The sequence below is a fragment of the Pleurodeles waltl genome, chromosome 2_2 (genome assembly GCF_031143425.1).
Source record: "Pleurodeles waltl isolate 20211129_DDA chromosome 2_2, aPleWal1.hap1.20221129, whole genome shotgun sequence".
Taxonomy (NCBI): Eukaryota; Metazoa; Chordata; class Amphibia; order Caudata; family Salamandridae; genus Pleurodeles; species Pleurodeles waltl.
Genome location: NC_090439.1, coordinates 307154260 through 307171483, shown reverse-complemented (window position 1 = coordinate 307171483; position 17224 = coordinate 307154260). Strand labels below are relative to the sequence as shown.

Sequence of the window (17224 nt, the reverse complement as noted above, 5' to 3'; positions counted from 1 at the left end):
AACTCCTGAGGCACTACCACTCTCCTAGTGGCACCAGGTTTGGGATCTCTTGCCTCAGTGTAAAGGAGACCATCTTCCCAATAGACCCTGTGTGTTCCACTGACAATTCCTTTTTCTTGTTCAGCTGCTTGCTGTCTTAGACCTTCAAGAGAGGGACAAGTCTCTTGCCCCTTGCACAGCTATTCCCTTGAGGCTCAACCTGGTAAGGTTCTAGGTCCATGGACTCAGTTCCCTCAGGCGATAGAACATCTTCCTGAGAAGAGAGGTTCTGTTTCTTTTTCTGTGCTGAAGCTGGTTCCCCAGTCTTCTTTCCTTTTCTCTTGGAAGGTTGGGCCATTATTCCAGAATCCTACAGTTCTTTTTCACCCTGAGCTCTGCACTGTGCCCTAGTCTTGACCCACACCAGTTCAGGGATTCCCAGTATGGCTGCATGGGTTTTGAGTTCTACCTCAGCCCATGCTGAGGAATCCAGATCATTTCTAAGCAGACATTCTACTGGTATAGCAGAAGAGACTACCACCTGTTTCAGGCCAGTGACCCCTCCCCACTCTAAAGTTACCATAGCCATGGGATGTACTTTAGTCTGATTGTCAGCATTGGTAACTGGATAAGTTTGTCTGGTCAGGTATTGTCCTGGGGAAACCAGTTTGTCACCATAGTGACACTGGCACCTGTATCCCTCAGGGCTTCTACTCTAGTCCCTTTAATTAAGAGCTGCTGCCTGTATTTTTGCATGTTAGGGGGCCAGACAGCTAGTGTGGCTAGGTCCACCCCACCCTCTGAGACTAATGTAGCTTCAGTGTGAACCCCGATTTGCTCAGGGTACACTGTTGATCCCACCTGGAGACTGGCTATTCCAGTGCTAACTGGAGTAGTAGTTGAAGTGGAACCTTTCTTGGGACAGACTGCGACAGCAGGCATTTTTGCGATCAAAGTCTTTACCCTTGTACCCAAATGGGGATTGTGAAGAGGCTTTGGACCCACCCTCCTGTGCAGGTTTTTGGGGCCCTGTAGAAGACTCTTTATTTTTTCCCTTGGATGTCTCAACTCTCTTCCCCTGGGGAGGCTTTGTGACCCCATTCTTTTGGTCACCCTCTGGGGAAGTCTTGGTCACCCTTGTCTTGACCAAGTGGTCTGCCTCCTTTCCCAATTCTTGGGGAGAAATTGGACCTAGGTCTACCAGATGCTGATGCAGTTCATCATTGAAACAATTACTTAACAGATGTTCTTTCATAAACAAGTTATACAGCCCATCATAATAATTTACACCACTGCCATTAATCTAATGATCTAGTGTTTTGACTGAGAAGTCCACAAAATCAACCCAGGTCTGGCTCGAGGATTTTTGTTCCCCCCCCAAAACCTAATCCTGTACTCCTCAGTTGAGAATCCATAGCCCTCAATCAGGTTAGCCTTCATGAGGTCATAGGATTCTGCATCTTTACCAGAGAGTGTGAGGAGTCTATCCCTACACTTTACAGTGAACATTTCCCAAGGGAGAGCACCCCAGTGATATCTGTTTACTTTTCTGGTTGCACAAGCCCTCTCACAAGCTGTGAACCATTTGGTGAAATCATCAGCATCTTCATATTTTGTTACAATCCCTTTGGGGATTTTTAGCATGTCTGTACTTTCTCTGACCCCATTTATGTTGCTGCCACCATTAATGGGAGCTAAACCCATCTCTTGTCTTGCCCTCTCTATGGCTAGGAGCTGTCTCTCCAAAGCCAGTCCGTTTGGAAGCATTGAGGGCAGCCTTAATGAAGATGACCTCCTGCTAGCCAGGAAGGCCAGAGTTACTGGTCTCCCCTGTGGAAGAATCAGTCTCTCTGACTATCACTTGTGGAGTTAGGGTTTGAAAGACCCTGTTCTCCCTAGTTAGGACAGGAGAGGGAGAATCATCCTCCTGGTCACTAACTTCCCCATCTGCAGGATTATCCTCAGAGAGGTGGTCCTTTGCAAACTCTGCTGAAAGCTCCTGGAGCTTTACTTTGGTAGGGTTGGACTCAGTCGTTTTATTTATTTTTTTAGCTTACAGAGAGTCCTTAACTCTGACATCCCTAGATGCAGGTAAATGGTGAGGTTAAGTTCCACCACCATCTCATCTGTGCTAGACATTATTTCTCTAAAAGTTGGGATAACTTTTTAAGAATCTAAAAACTATTTCTAGAACTTAAATCAAAACTTTTACAAACTTTTAAGCTCTAAAGGAAATGCTAACAGGGACTTACACAGGGCCCTACCAGGACTTTTAAAATTTTAGAAAAAAATCTCAAATTTAAAAAAAGTTTCTAATGACAATTTTTGGAATTTAGTTGTGTGATCAGGTATTGGCTGAGTAGTCCAGCAAGTGCAAAGTCTTAGACCCCACCGCTGATCCCCACCCCTACATTGGTGGGAGGGGTGAATAGGTGCCCTGGACTGCTGTTTTTCCATTACCAGACCTGCAGAAAGAGGCTGCAGGTGTAGACTGGGGGTCTACTCGGACCAAACCAACAAGTAGGCTCGGGTCTCATGAGGCTTGGATGTAGGGACACCTTTGGTCTTCTTTTCCTAAGTCCAGGGTAGCTGAGTGCAGAGGTGTGCTGGACCATGAGGGAGTCAGTCACCAGAGGCAGTTGTGGTAGCGGTGGCCTGCACAAAGAGGATGCAGGCAGTCTCGGGGTGTCTACAGTTCACACTCAATGTCGGCTCATGTCCTGGAGGACTGGGAACCACACTGGTGCCATTGGCCCACTTCAGCTTGAGCTACGGGGCACAGGTGCAGTGGGGCTGTCCGGTGGTTTAGGTGGTTCGGAGTCCTGATGAATCTTCTTGGGTGCCTGCAAGGTACAGGGAAATAACTTTGCGAGTCCACAGGAGGTCCTGGTGTTTTTAGAAGTGCAGGCAGTCCACCTGTGTGTAGGGTACCAGCCAGTAGGCTACCTACCGTTGCCGTACCTACACCCCCTATATGACCACTTTCGGGGGGAGTGGGCATATCCCGAAAACAAGATGGTGGAGCCCTTCTTGGAGTGTCCACCTTGGGTAGCCCACCTGGCTTAAGCATGCAGATCTGCTAGCCATCTTGCTGGAGTGGGTGGTAACATCCCCTTCTCTCGTAGGGGATTTCCATGTATAGTCGTAAGCACTGAATAGTTCTGCGCGCCTGCGGGGACCCCGGAGCACTGATGTGAAGTATATTCTTAAGTGCAAATACCAGCCCTTTGAAAAAGGTCTGTCAAAAAACACTTAAGAATAACAATGTGCAGCCTATGTGAACAGCTACACAGGCCAAATTGTTAAAAGAAAACAGTTGTAGTGTAAATTCACGTTTAAACATGTATTTATTCTATAAATGTAATAACAAATACATTCTCATATTCTATTTACACCTCTCATGAGAATAAAACAATGCAGGGCAGTGTAGCCCATAGGCTGCCATTATACAGAATGTAAATAGAGCTGTGCCTTTAAGAAAGTAAAGTCTTCCTGTTTCCCATCATGCACAGCAAAAGGCAGCTGCCTCAGTTTTTTTCCGGCTCCTTTCTGACAGGACCCTGAAGCATTGAGCTCTACCTCACAAAGCCTTTTTGTAAGGAAATGCCTCCTTGGCATGGTTGCCCCCTGACTTTTTGCCTTTGCTGATGCTATGTTTACAATTGAAAGTGTGCTGAGGCCTGCTAACCAGGCCCCAGCACCAGTGTTCTTTCCCTAACCTGTACTTTTGTATCCACAATTGGCAGACCCTGGCATCCAGATAAGTCCCTTGTAACTGGTACTTCTAGTACCAAGGGCCCTGATGCCAAGGAAGGTCTCTAAGGGCTGCAGCATGTCTTATGCCACCCTGGAGACCTCTCACTCAGCACAGACACACTGCTTGCCAGCTTGTGTGTGCTAGTGAGGACAAAACGAGTAAGTCGACATGGCACTCCCCTCAGGGTGCCATGCCAGCCTCTCACTGCCTATGCAGTATAGGTAAGACACCCCTCTAGCAGGCCTGACAGCCCTAAGGCAGGGTGCACTATACCATAGGTGAGGGTACCAGTGCATGAGCATGGTACCCCTACAGTGTCTAAACAAAACCTTAGACATTGTAAGTGCAGGGTAGCCATAAGAGTATATGGTCTGGGAGTCTGTCAAACACGAACTCCACAGCCCCATAATGGCTACACTGAAAACTGGGAAGTTTGGTATCAAACTTCTCAGCACAATAAATGCACACTGATGCCAGTGTACATTTTATTGCAAAATACACCACAGAGGGCACCTTAGAGGTGCCCCCTGAAACTTAACCGACTGTCTGTGTAGGCTGACTAGTTCCAGCAGCCTGCCACTAGAGACATGTTGCTGGCCCCATGGGGAGAGTGCCTTTGTCACTCTGAGGCCAGTAACAAAGCCTGCACTGGGTGGAGATGCTAACACCTCCCCCAGGCAGGAGCTGTGACACCTGGCGGTGAGCCTCAAAGGTTCACCCCTTTGTCACAGCCCAGCAGGGCACTCCAGCTTAGTGGAGTTGCCCGCCCCCTCCGGCCACGGCCCCCACTTTTGGCGGCAAGGCCGGAGAAAATAATGAGAATAACAAGGAGTCGTCACTGGCCAGTCAGGACAGCCCCTAAGGTGTCCTGAGCTGAGGTGACTCTAACTTTCAGAAATCCTCCATCTTGCAGATGGAGGATTCCCCCAATAGGGTTAGGATTGTGACCCCCTCCCCTTGGGAGGAGGCACAAAGAGGGTGTACCCACCCTCAGGGCTAGTAGCCATTGGCTACTAACCCCCCAGACCTAAATAAGCCCTTAAATTTAGTATTTAAGGGCTACCCTGAACCCTAGAAAATTAGATTCCTGCAACTACAAGAAGGACTGCCTAGCTGAAAAACCCCTGCAGAGGAAGACCAGAAGATGACAACTGCCTTGGCTCCAGAAACTCACCGGCCTGTCTCCTGCCTTCCAAAGATCCTGCTCCAGCGACGCCTTCCAAAGGGACCAGCGACCTCGACATCCTCTGAGGACTGCCCCTGCTTCGAAAAGACAAGAAACTCCCGAGGACAGCGGACCTGCTCCAAGAAAGGCTGCAACTTTGTTTCCAGCAGCCTTGAAAGAACCCTGCAAGCTCCCCGCAAGAAGCGTGAGACTTGCAACACTGCACCCGGCGACCCCGACTCGGCTGGTGGAGATCCAACACCTCAGGAGGGACCCCAGGACTACTCTGATACTGTGAGTACCAAAACCTGTCCCCCCTGAGCCCCCACAGCGCCGCCTGCAGAGGGAATCCCGAGGCTTCCCCTGACCGCGACTCTTTGAATCCAAAGTCCCGACGCCTGGGAGAGACCCTGCACCCGCAGCCCCCAGGACCCGAAGGACCGGACTTTCACTGGAGAAGTGACCCCCAGGAGTCCCTCTCCCTTACCCAAGTGGAGGTTTCCCCGAGGAACCCCCCCCTTGCCTGCCTTCAGCGCTGAAGAGATCCCGAGATCTCTCATAGACTAACATTGCGAACCCGACGCTTGTTTCTACACTGCACCCGGCCGCCCCCGCGCTGCTGAGGGTGAAATTTCTGTGTGGGCTTGTGTCCCCCCCGGTGCCCTACAAAACCCCCCTGGTCTGCCCTCCGAAGACGCGGGTACTTACCTGCAAGCAGACCGGAACCGGGGCACCCCCTTCTCTCCATTCTAGCCTATGTGTTTTGGGCACCACTTTGAACTCTGCACCTGACCGGCCCTGAGCTGCTGGTGTGGTGACTTCGGGGTTGCTCTGAACCCCCAACGGTGGGCTACCTTGGACCAAGAACTGAACCCTGTAAGTGTCTTACTTACCTGGTAAAACTAACAAAAACTTACCTCCCCCAGGAACTGTGAAAATTGCACTAAGTGTCCACTTTTAAAACGGCTATTTGTCAATAACTTGAAAAGTATACATGCAATTTTTATGATTTAAAGTTCCTAAAGTACTTACCTGCAATACCTTTCAAATGAGATACACATGTAGAATTTGAACCTATGGTTCTTAAAATAAACTAAGAAAATATATTTTTCTATACAAAAACCTATTGGCTGGATTTGTCTCTGAGTGTGTGTACCTCATTTATTGTCTGTGTATGTACAACAAATGCTTAACACTACTCCTTGGATAAGCCTACTGCTCGACCACACTACCACAAAATAGAGCATTAGTATTATCTCTTTTTACCACTATTTTACCTCTAAGGGGAACCCTTGGACTCTGTGCATGCTATTCCTTACTTTGAAATAGCACATACAGAGCCAACTTCCTACACTTTTTGTGACAGAAATTCATTAAAAATCTTTTGAATTTCAATTTCACTCAACGTTTTTGACTTTGAGTGATCATTTCCTACTCTTTTCTGTTAAATTCTGACAGAATTTTGAGGTTTTCCTAGTTCAGAAATGCCTTCACTTTTTGACAAATGCCCTTCTTGTGGCAGAAAAAAGATTAAAACAGATCCACATCGGGTCTGTATAATTTGCCTTCCATCCAGCCACAAACCGGAGTCGTGTGACATCTGTAAAACTTTCTCCAGAAGAACTCTTCGTGATAGGGAGAAAATCCGACTTCAGGCAAAAGAGGACAGGAGAAAAAGTGGTAATTCTACCACAGAGCGAGGAGAAGGTCAGTCTTCTACCAGGGCTCACCCTGTTTCCTCTATAACTCTGACCAGACCTGCTCAAAAACGACACAGGTCTCCGACGTCGAGGGCGTCGACGTCGAGACAGGGAACGGCACCAACATGCTCTCAGTCGAGGAGTGGTTCACCGGCGAGGAAGAGACATCGTTCGCCGTCGACAGCCATTTCGCCGTTGAGACGGCGTGGACACTCGCCGTCGAGATCTGGGTCGCCGTCGACCCGGCGAGGACGATCCACATCGAGGAGATCTGAGTCCGGCTCGCCGTCGAGACGACGAGAGCGATCGACATCGAGGGAGAGTGCTCGCCGTCGGAGACGTTCGCCGTCACCACAGCGACGTCGAGGGTCAACGGCGAGAGGAATCAACGTCGAGAGGCACTCGCCGTCACAGCACTTCGACGTCGAGGAGTGTGTCGACTTCGAGGCGACAATCAAAGAGGCAAAGAAATTGCATTCGACATCACCGTCTTCCTCTTCACCTCCAGATAAAGAGAGCAGAAAGATCGATGCTGCAGGACGAAAAGTATGTTCTACTGCAGCCATCACGATGAAAGCAGCCAGCGCTACTGCTTTATTAGGGAGATACGATCGGGCCCTCTGGGACTCTATACTGCAGTTTGCGGAACATCTTCCTAAGGACAAAAGGGAAGATTTCCTGGAGGTCGTGGGGGAGGGAGCCATGGTTTCTAACCAAGTAATAAGTGCTGCAGCTGATTCTTCGGTACTATCCGCACATAACTATGCTCACGGAATAGCGCTCAGAAGACATGCATGGTTGAGGCTTACATCTCTCAAACCAGAAGCACAGCAGAGAATACAAAATTTACCTTTCTCAGGCTCCACTTTGTTCGGTTCTCATGCCGATGATGAGATGGCCAGAATGAAGTCTGAGCTAGATACCCTGAAAGCGGTAGGCATGGAACGACCGAACGAACAACGAAAGGTATTCCGCCCATATCAGCGAAGACTTTTCACCCACCGGTATCAGTCACCACACTGGATACACGCCCCCAGCAACAGCAGCAGCATCAATGGGGCTTCTCCACACAATGAAGGTCGACAAGGGGTCGTTCAACACCTCAAACTCCGACAACTCGACAGGCTCCCGCGTCTAAGCCCTGAATCTTTGCTTCCCCCTCCTCCGTTATCCACTCCGGTAGGGGGAAGTATCTCAAATCATCTGGACGAGTGGCTACACATCACATCAGACGCCTGGGTATTGAATATTGTGAGACATGGTTACGCTCTCAGATTCACCAGTCCTCCACCATCTGTTCCACCCAAAACAGCCAGCCACCACCTCGAAGCTCTTCAGTTAGAAGTCACTATTCTATTACAAAAAAGAGCCATAGAACCCGTCCCGATCAGCCAGCAAGGGAAGGGGATTTATTCGAGGTATTTCCTTGTACTGAAAAAAGACAAGCAAGAGTTTCGTCCCATTTTAGATCTAAGGACAGCAAACAAGTGGATTTGCAAAGAGAAATTCAGGATGCTATCCTTGCACCAAATGTACCCACATCTTCGTCAGGGCGACTGGCTCTGTGCAATAGACATTTGCGACGCTTACTTTCATATTCCGGTGACCAAGAAACATCGAAAATTCCTAAGGTTCACCGTCGGAAAACATCATTACCAATTTGCGGTTCTACCCTTCGGCCTCAAATCAGCGCCGATAACTTTTTCCAAATGCATGGCGGTGGTAGCCGCCCACTTGAGGAAACACGAATATTTGTCTACCCCTATCTAGACGATTGGCTCATAAAGGCCTCCAGTTATCTAGAGGCGCAACAACATTTCAAATGGACTCTACAGTTGTTGCAGAAGCTCGGTCTTCAAGTCAATCTCCTGAAATCCACAGCAACGCCTGTTCAGAGGTTGCATTACTTAGGGGCCATTATAGATACCAATCTAGGAAAGGTGTTTCCTTCGGAGGAACGACTATTATCGATTCTCCAAAAGTGCAAACAACTGCAGGAAACTCCTCAGACCACTGCAACAGTAATAGCTTCTCTACTGGGCTCGATGGCGTCTTGTATCCATCTCGTTCCCAATGCTCGCCTCCATATGAGACCATTACAGGAAAACCAGGAGGATCAGTGGTGTCAACTGATGGACGATTGGGAGAACAAAGTCCTCCTTTCTCCCCACGCCCTACAGTCCCTCAAGTGGTGGTGTTTACCCAGCAATCTCTTGGTGGGGATTCCGTTCCAACAACAACCTCCAGCTCAAACCATCGTAACAGATGCGTCACTGCTCGGATGGGGGGCGCACATGGAACATCTTTGAGTCCAAGGCAAGTGGTCACGGAGAGAGAGTCTCTATCATATCAACCTGCTGGAACTTCGCGCAGTCCACCTTGCGCTCAAAGCATTCCTTCCCTCTCTGAGAGCAGAAACTCTCCTTCTCAAGACGGACAACGTGGCCACTATGTACTACGTGAACAAACAAGGAGGCACCAGGTCCAGGATTTTATCCAGAGAGGCTCAGACAATCTGGCATTGGCTTCTAGCCAGGAACCTGTCGCTAGTGGCAACTCACCTGCCTGGCATCCAGAATGTTCAAGCGGATGCCCTCAGTCGCGTAATGGACGAGAACCACGAATGGGTGCTACACGACGATGTCGTTCGTTCCATTTTCGCACTATGGGGTACCCCCTCTATAGACCTATTTGCAACCTCAGAAAACAAAAAATGCCAAACCTTTGCCTCCAGATATTACCATCCAGGGACACTGGGGAATGCCCTGTGGATAAGCTGGTCAGGAGCATTTCTTTACGCCTTTCCACCGCTTCCCCTGATTCCGGCGGTCCTCCAGAAGTTATCCAATGCTCAGTCCAAAATGATCCTAATTGCTCCGGAATGGCCACGCCAGTGGTGGTTCCCAGACCTTCTTCACCGGTCACTCAAACCACACATCAGACTGCCTTATCGTCCGGACCTGCTCACGAAGTTCAGAGGGCAGATATCTCATCCCAACCTCTCATCGTTGAGTTTGGCAGCATGGCTCCTGAGCTAGTGCAATATGGACACTTGAACCTACCTCAGGACTGTATGGAAATTCTGAAAGAAGCAAACGCCCTTCCACAAGATCGGCTTATGCAAGCAAGTGGAAAAGATTCTGTGTGTGGTGTTTAGATAACAACATTGACCTGGTTTCCTGTGGAGAGGAATCTATCCTGCCATACTTGCTAAGTTTGGCAAAATCGGGCTTACAACTGTCATCAATAAAGGTTCACTTGGCGGTTGTAACGGCATACAGAAAGAGCGCTTCACAAACTTCCTTTTTTCGGATTCCAATTATTAAGGACTTCCTGGACGGTTTAAAAAAGGTTTTTCCTCCCATTAGAAAGCCTTCTCCTCCATGGGAACTGAATGTTGTCCTATCACGTCTGATGCTGCCTCCATTCGAGCCAATACATAAGGCATCGCTTCAACATCTCACATGGAAAGCTGCTTTTCTGGTGGCAATCACTTCAGCGCGTAGGGTTAGCAAAATCCAGGCCCTTTGCGCTCAAGAACCCTACACGGTTTTTCATTCTGCGAAAGTGGTAATGAGAACTCATGCAAAATTTTTACCAAAAGTCGTCTCCGACTTTTATGTGAACCAAACAATTTCATTACCAACTTTCTTTCAAAATCCAACTACTCCTGCTGAGAGAACTCTGCACTCTCTGGATGTAAAGAGGGTTTTGAAATTTTACTTGGACAGGACAAAAAGCTTACGTAAATCACCACAGCTCTTTATTAACTATGGCCCAGTTAGAACAAGGTTGGGCACGTCTAAGCAATCTTTATCCAGGTGGATTGTTTCATGTATAATGTTATGTTATCAGTTAGTGAAAAAATCCCTTGGGGGTAGGCCAAAAGCCCACTCTACTAGAGGGAAGGCAGCTACTGCAGCCTTGATGAGAAATGTCCCTTTGGCAGAAATATGCAAGGCTGCAACTTGGAAGTCGGTCCATACCTTTACTAAGCATTACTGCCTTGATACAGACGCTAGGGCAGATGCGCAGGTTGGACAGACCTTGCTTAAGAATTTATTTGCATGATTCATGTTTTTTGTCAGTATTCTTCTGTCTACTCCACCGCGGTTATGGGGATGGGCTTGCTACTCTATTCAGTGCTTATGACTATACATGGAAATCCCCTACGAGAGAAGGAATGGTTTCTTACCCTTAACTCCAGTTCTCTCGTAGGGGTATTTCCATGATAGTCATAAGCAACCCTCCCTCCTCCCCGGTGGAGTTGACATAGAACAAGTTGCCATGAATATTATCGATGTTGGTACTCCAACAAATGTTTTGTTCCTTCATGTCAGGTTACAAGCCTCCAAAAAGAACTGAGGCAGCTGCCTTTTGCTGTGCATGATGGGAAACAGGAGAACTTTACTTTCTTAAAGGCACAGCTCTATTTACATTCTGTATAATGGCAGCCTATGGGCTACACTGCCCTGCATAGTTTTATTCTCATGAGAGGTGTAAATAGAATATGAGAATGTATTTGTTATTACATTTATAGAATAAATACATGTTTAAACGTGAATTTACACTACAACTGTTTTCTTTTAACAATTTGGCCTGTGTAGCTGTTCACATAGACTGCACATTGTTATTTTTAAGTGTTTTTTGACAGACCTTTTTCAAAGGGCTGGTATTTGCACTTAAGAATATACTTCACATCAGTGCTCCAGGGTCCCCACAGGCGCGCGTAACTATTCAGTGCTTATGACTATCATGGAAATACCCCTACGAGAGAACTGGAGTTACAGGTAAGAAACCATTCCTTCCGGAGTAGACATTACTTCTGACCTCGGAGTGCGGGCTTTCACCTTCAGGAGGTCAGAAACCTGTCTGCTGGTGGTAGTCTGTCAGAACTTTAGGGTAGTCTGTACCTAAACTTAGACACACGACTGAGATAGACAGCCCCATGGAAAGACCTGCCTAGACTTGCCAAATGGTTGTGGGAAGAAAACCTGGGGAAGGGGCACAATAAATTGTGTTGTAGCCCATGTACCTGTACAAGAATATTGCTTATTTTATTTGCCGTGAAGTATTACATTTTAAGTGTGAAGATTAAATTATTTTTCTTTATCAAAGTAAAGCACTGGGTTGTAGATTCATTTATTGCTCTGTTGGGTAACTGAGTGCTGAGTTTTCACACACCTTCACAAATTCCCTGTAAGAACGTCACAGCTAAGGAGCAGAAACCCCTGCTTGACCTGTTGCCCACCGAATGGGGTTGGACACTGAGGGCGTCCCACAGATCAACAATGGTGAATGATTCAAGTATGGGAATTTATGAAAGATACAAATGCTGGAGAGCTGTACTAAAAATAAGTAACTTGATAATCTACACTAATTTTACAGTGTACTATCTTCATGAAATTAACATGCTACCACCCAACCTTCTTGAGAAGAAATCGTGACTTGTAGAGCAGAAATGATTTTGATGAGATGTTCCATGCGAAATATAAAGTTTCCTTCTGATGTTTTGGGGTATTTTTATTTTGTAGGTTAACTGGCAATCAACATAGTTTTTTTCTGTTTACAATTTTTTAATTTTTTTAAATGTATGTTTTGTCTTTTCAGAGTGGCATATTAAAAGACGATGCTCTACGTTTTTTGGTAAGTGTGACCATATTTTATTTTCACATTACTCTAGCCTTTCATGTTAGTTTTTTAAAAACAGATATTTCACGTCTGAAAACATTATTGGTAGACAAAATAGACTGGTGAATTTTACTTTCTGGTTAATTGGTGTAAGCCAACCCCTATTAAATGTTTTTTAGCTGGTTTCACCTTAGTGACCTACGTTCTTGCCTTGTATCTACCCTGTATTGAGAGATAAGTATTTCAGTGGGCTCAGTCCAAAAAAAGTTTCATCCTGTAGGAAGTTGGCTCTGTATGCATGTAAGGAAATGCCTCCTTGGCATGGTTGCCCCCTGACTTTTTTGCCTTTGCTGATGCTATGTTTACAATTGAAAGTGTGCTGAGGCCTGCTAACCAGGCCCCAGCACCAGTGTTCTTTCCCTAACCTGTACTTTTGTATCCACAATTGGCAGACCCTGGCATCCAGATAAGTCCCTTGTAACTGGTACTTCTAGTACCAAGGGCCCTGATGCCAAGGAAGGTCTCTAAGGGCTGCAGCATGTCTTATGCCACCCTGGAGACCTCTCACTCAGCACAGACACACTGCTTGCCAGCTTGTGTGTGCTAGTGAGGACAAAACGAGTAAGTCGACATGGCACTCCCCTCAGGGTGCCATGCCAGCCTCTCACTGCCTATGCAGTATAGGTAAGACACCCCTCTAGCAGGCCTTACAGCCCTAAGGCAGGGTGCACTATACCATAGGTGAGGGTACCAGTGCATGAGCATGGTACCCCTACAGTGTCTAAACAAAACCTTAGACATTGTAAGTGCAGGGTAGCCATAAGAGTATATGGTCTGGGAGTTTGTCAAACACGAACTCCACAGCACCATAATGGCTACACTGAAAACTGGGAAGTTTGGTATCAAACTTCTCAGCACAATAAATGCACACTGATGCCAGTGTACATTTTATTGTAAAATACACCCCAGAGGGCACCTTAGAGGTGCCCCCTGAAACTTAACCGACTATCTGTGTAGGCTGACTAGTTTTAGCAGCCTGCCACAAACCGAGACATGTTGCTGGCCCCATGGGGAGAGTGCCTTTGTCACTCTGAGGCCAGTAACAAAGCCTGCACTGGGTGGAGATGCTAACACCTCCCCCAGGCAGGAATTGTCACACCTGGCGGTGAGCCTCAAAGGCTCACCTCCTTTGTGCCAACCCAGCAGGACACTCCAGCTAGTGGAGTTGCCCGCCCCCCCCGGCCAGGCCCCACTTTTGGCGGCAAGGCCGGAGAAAATAATGAGAAAAACAAGGAGGAGTCACTGGCCAGTCAGGACAGCCCCTAAGGTGTCCTGAGCTGAAGTGACTCTAACTTTTAGAAATCCTCCATCTTGCAGATGGAGGATTCCCCCAATAGGGTTAGGATTGTGACCCCCTCCCCTTGGGAGGAGGCACAAAGAGGGTGTACCCACCCTCAGGGCTAGTAGCCATTGGCTACTAACCCCCCAGACCTAAAACACGCCCTTAAATTTAGTATTTAAGGGCTACCCTGAACCCTAGAAAATTAGATTCCTGCAACTACAAGAAGGACTGCCTAGCTGAAAACCCCTGCAGAGGAAGACCAGAAGACGACAACTGCCTTGGCTCCAGAAACTCACCGGCCTGTCTCCTGCCTTCCAAAGATCCTGCTCCAGCGACGCCTTCCAAAGGGACCAGCGACCTCGACATCCTCTGAGGACTGCCCCTGCTTCGAAAAGACCAGAAACTCCCGAGGACAGCGGACCTGCTCCAAGAAAGGCTGCAACTTTGTTTCCAGCAGCTTTGAAAGAACCCTGCAAGCTCCCCGCAAGAAGCGTGAGACTTGCAACCCTGCACCCGGCGACCCCGACTCGGCTGGTGGAGATCCGACACCTCAGGCGGGACCCCAGGACTACTCTAATACTGTGAGTACCAAAACCTGTCCCCCCTGAGCCCCCACAGCGCCGCCTGCAGAGGGAATCCCGAGGCTTCCCCTGACCGCGACTCTTTGAACCTAAAGTCCCGACGCCTGGGAGAGACCCTGCACCCGCAGCCCCCAGGACCTGAAGGACCGGACTTTCACTGGAGAAGTGACCCCCAGGAGTCCCTCTCCCTTGTCCAAGTGGAGGTTTCCCCGAGGAATCCCCCCCTTGCCTGCCTGCAGCGCTGAAGAGATCCCGAGATCTCTCATAGACTAACATTGCGAACCCGACGCTTGTTTCTACACTGCACCCGGCCGCCCCCGCGCCGCTGAGGGTGAAATTTCTGTGTGGGCTTGTGTCCCCCCCGGTGCCCTACAAAACCCCCCTGGTCTGCCCTCCGAAGACGCGGGTACTTACCTGCAAGCAGACCGGAACCGGGGCACCCCCTTCTCTCCATTCTAGCCTATGCGTTTTGGGCACCACTTTGAACTCTGCACCTGACCGGCCCTGAGCTGCTGGTGTGGTGACTTTGGGGTTGCTCTGAACCCCCAACGGTGGGCTACCTTGGACCAAGAACTAAGCCCTGTAAGTGTCTTACTTACCTGGTTAACCTAACAAATACTTACCTCCCCTAGGAACTGTGAAAATTGCACTGTGTCCACTTTTAAAACAGCTATTTGTGAATAACTTGAAAAGTATACATGCAATTTTGATGATTTGAAGTTCCTAAAGTACTTACCTGCAATACCTTTCGAATGAGATATTACATGTAGAATTTGAACCTGTGGTTCTTAAAATAAACTAAGAAAAGATATTTTTCTATACAAAAACCTATTGGCTGGATTTGTCTCTGAGTGTGTGTACCTCATTTATTGTCTATGTGTATGTACAACAAATGCTTAACACTACTCCTTGGATAAGCCTACTGCTCGACCACACTACCACAAAATAGAGCATTAGTATTATCTATTTTTACCACTATTTTACCTCTAAGGGGAACCCTTGGACTCTGTGCATGCTATTCCTTACTTTGAAATAGCACATACAGAGCCAACTTCCTACAATGCACTATTTCAAAGTAAGGAATAGTATGCACATAGTCCAAGGGTTCCCCTTATAGGTAAGATAGTGGCAAAAAGAGATAATACTAATGCTCTATTTTGTGGTAGTGTGGTCGAGCAGTGGGCTTATCAAAGGAGTAGTGTTAAGCATTTGTTGTACATACACACAGGCAATCAATGAGGAACACACACTCCGAGACAAATCCAGCCAATAGGTTTTGTTATAGAAAAATATATTTTCTTAGTTTATTTTAAGAACCACAGGTTCAAATTCTACATGTAATATCTCATTTGAAAGGTATTGCAGGTAAGTACTTTAGGAACTTTGAATAATTACAGTAGCATATATACTTTTCACATAAAACACAATTAGCTGTTTTAAAAGTGGACACAGTGCAATTTTCACAGTTCCTGGGGGAGGTAAAGTATTGTTAGGTTTTGCAGGTAAGTAAACCACCTACGAGGTTAAGATTGGGGTCCAAGGTAGCCCACCGTTGGGGGTTCAGAGCAACCCCAAAGTTACCACACCAGCAGCTCAGGGCCGGTCAGGTGCAGAGTTCAAAGCGGTGCCCAAAACGCATAGGCTTCAATGGAGAGAAGGGGGTGCCCCGGTTCCAGTCTGCCAGCAGGTAAGTACCCGCGTCTTCGGAGGGCAGACCAGGGGGGTTTTGTAGGGCACCGGGGGGGACACAAGTTCATACAAAAAGTACACCCTCAGCGGCACTGGGGCGGCCGGGTGCAGTGTAGAAACAAGCGTCGGGTTTCCAATGTAAATCAATGGGAGACCAAGGGGTCTCTTCAGCGATGCAGGCAGGCAAGGGGGGGGCTCCTCGGGGTAGCCACCACCTGGGTAAGGGAGAGGGCCTCCTGGGGGTCACTCCTGCACTGAAGTTCCGATCCTTCAGGTGCTGGGGGCTGCAGGTGCAGGGTCTTTTCCAGCCATCGGGATTTTAGAGTCGGGCAGTCGCGGTCAGGGGGAGCCTGGGGATGCCCTCTGCAGGCATCGCTGTGGGTACTCAGGGGGGACAACTTTGGTTACACAGTCTCTGAGTCGCCGGAGGGTCCTCCCTGAGGTGTTGGTTCTCCACCAGTCGAGTCGGGGTCGCCGGGTGCAGTGTTGCAAGTCTCACGCTTCTTGCGGGGATTGCAGGGGTCTTTAAATCTGCTCCTCTGTAACAAAGTTGCAGTCTTTTTTGGAGCAGGTCCGCTGTCCTCGGGAGTTTCTTGTTCCTCTTGAAGCAGGGCAGTCCTCTGAGGATTCAGAGGTCGCTGGTCCTTGAGAAACCGTCGCTGGAGCAGGTTTCTTTAGAAGGCAGGAGACAGGCCGGTAGGACTGGGGCCAAAGCAATTGGTGTCTTCTTTCTTCTTTTGCAGGGGTTTTCAGCTCAGCAGTCTTCTTCTTCGGTAAGTTGCAGGAATCTAAATTCTTAGGTTCAGGGGAGCCCTTAAATACTAAATTTAAGGGCGTGTTTAGGTCTGGGGGGTTAGTAGCCAATGGCTACTAGCCCTGAGGGTGGGTACACCCTCTTTGTGCCTCCTCCCAAGGGGAGGGGGTCACATTCCTATCCCTATTGGGGGAATCCTCCATCTGCAAGATGGAGGATTTCTAAAAGTTAGTCACCTCAGCTCAGGACACCTTAGGGGCTGTCCTGACTGGCCGGTGACTCCTCCTTGTTATTCTCATTATCTCCTCCGGCCTTGCCGCCAAAAGTGGGGCCGTTACCGGAGGGGGCGGGCAACTCCACTAGCTGGAGTGCCCTGTGGTGCTGGAACAAAGGGGGTAAGCCTTTGAGGCTCACCGCCAGGTGTTACAGCTCCTGCCTGGGGGAGGTGATAGCATCTCCACCCAGTGCAGGCTTTGTTACAGGCCACAGAGTGACAAAGGCACTCTCCCCATGTGGCCAGCAACATGTCTCGAGTGTGGCAGGCTGCTGGAACCATTCAGCCTACACGGGTAGTTGGATTAGGTTTCAGGGGGCACCTCTAAGGTGCCCTCTGGGGTGTATTTTAC

At 48.4% G+C, this 17224-nt stretch overlaps 1 protein-coding gene across 1 annotated transcript in view; it reads left to right on the top strand.

Annotated features, from left to right (window-relative positions):
- LOC138282351 (uncharacterized) overlaps window positions 1-17224 on the top strand; it is a 453679-nt gene that overhangs the window by 274945 nt on the left and 161510 nt on the right. Inside the window, exon 9 of the mRNA XM_069219772.1 lies at window positions 12212-12247. Coding sequence (XP_069075873.1) covers window positions 12212-12247 — 36 coding nt within the window. The remainder of the gene's footprint in view (window positions 1-12211; window positions 12248-17224) is intronic.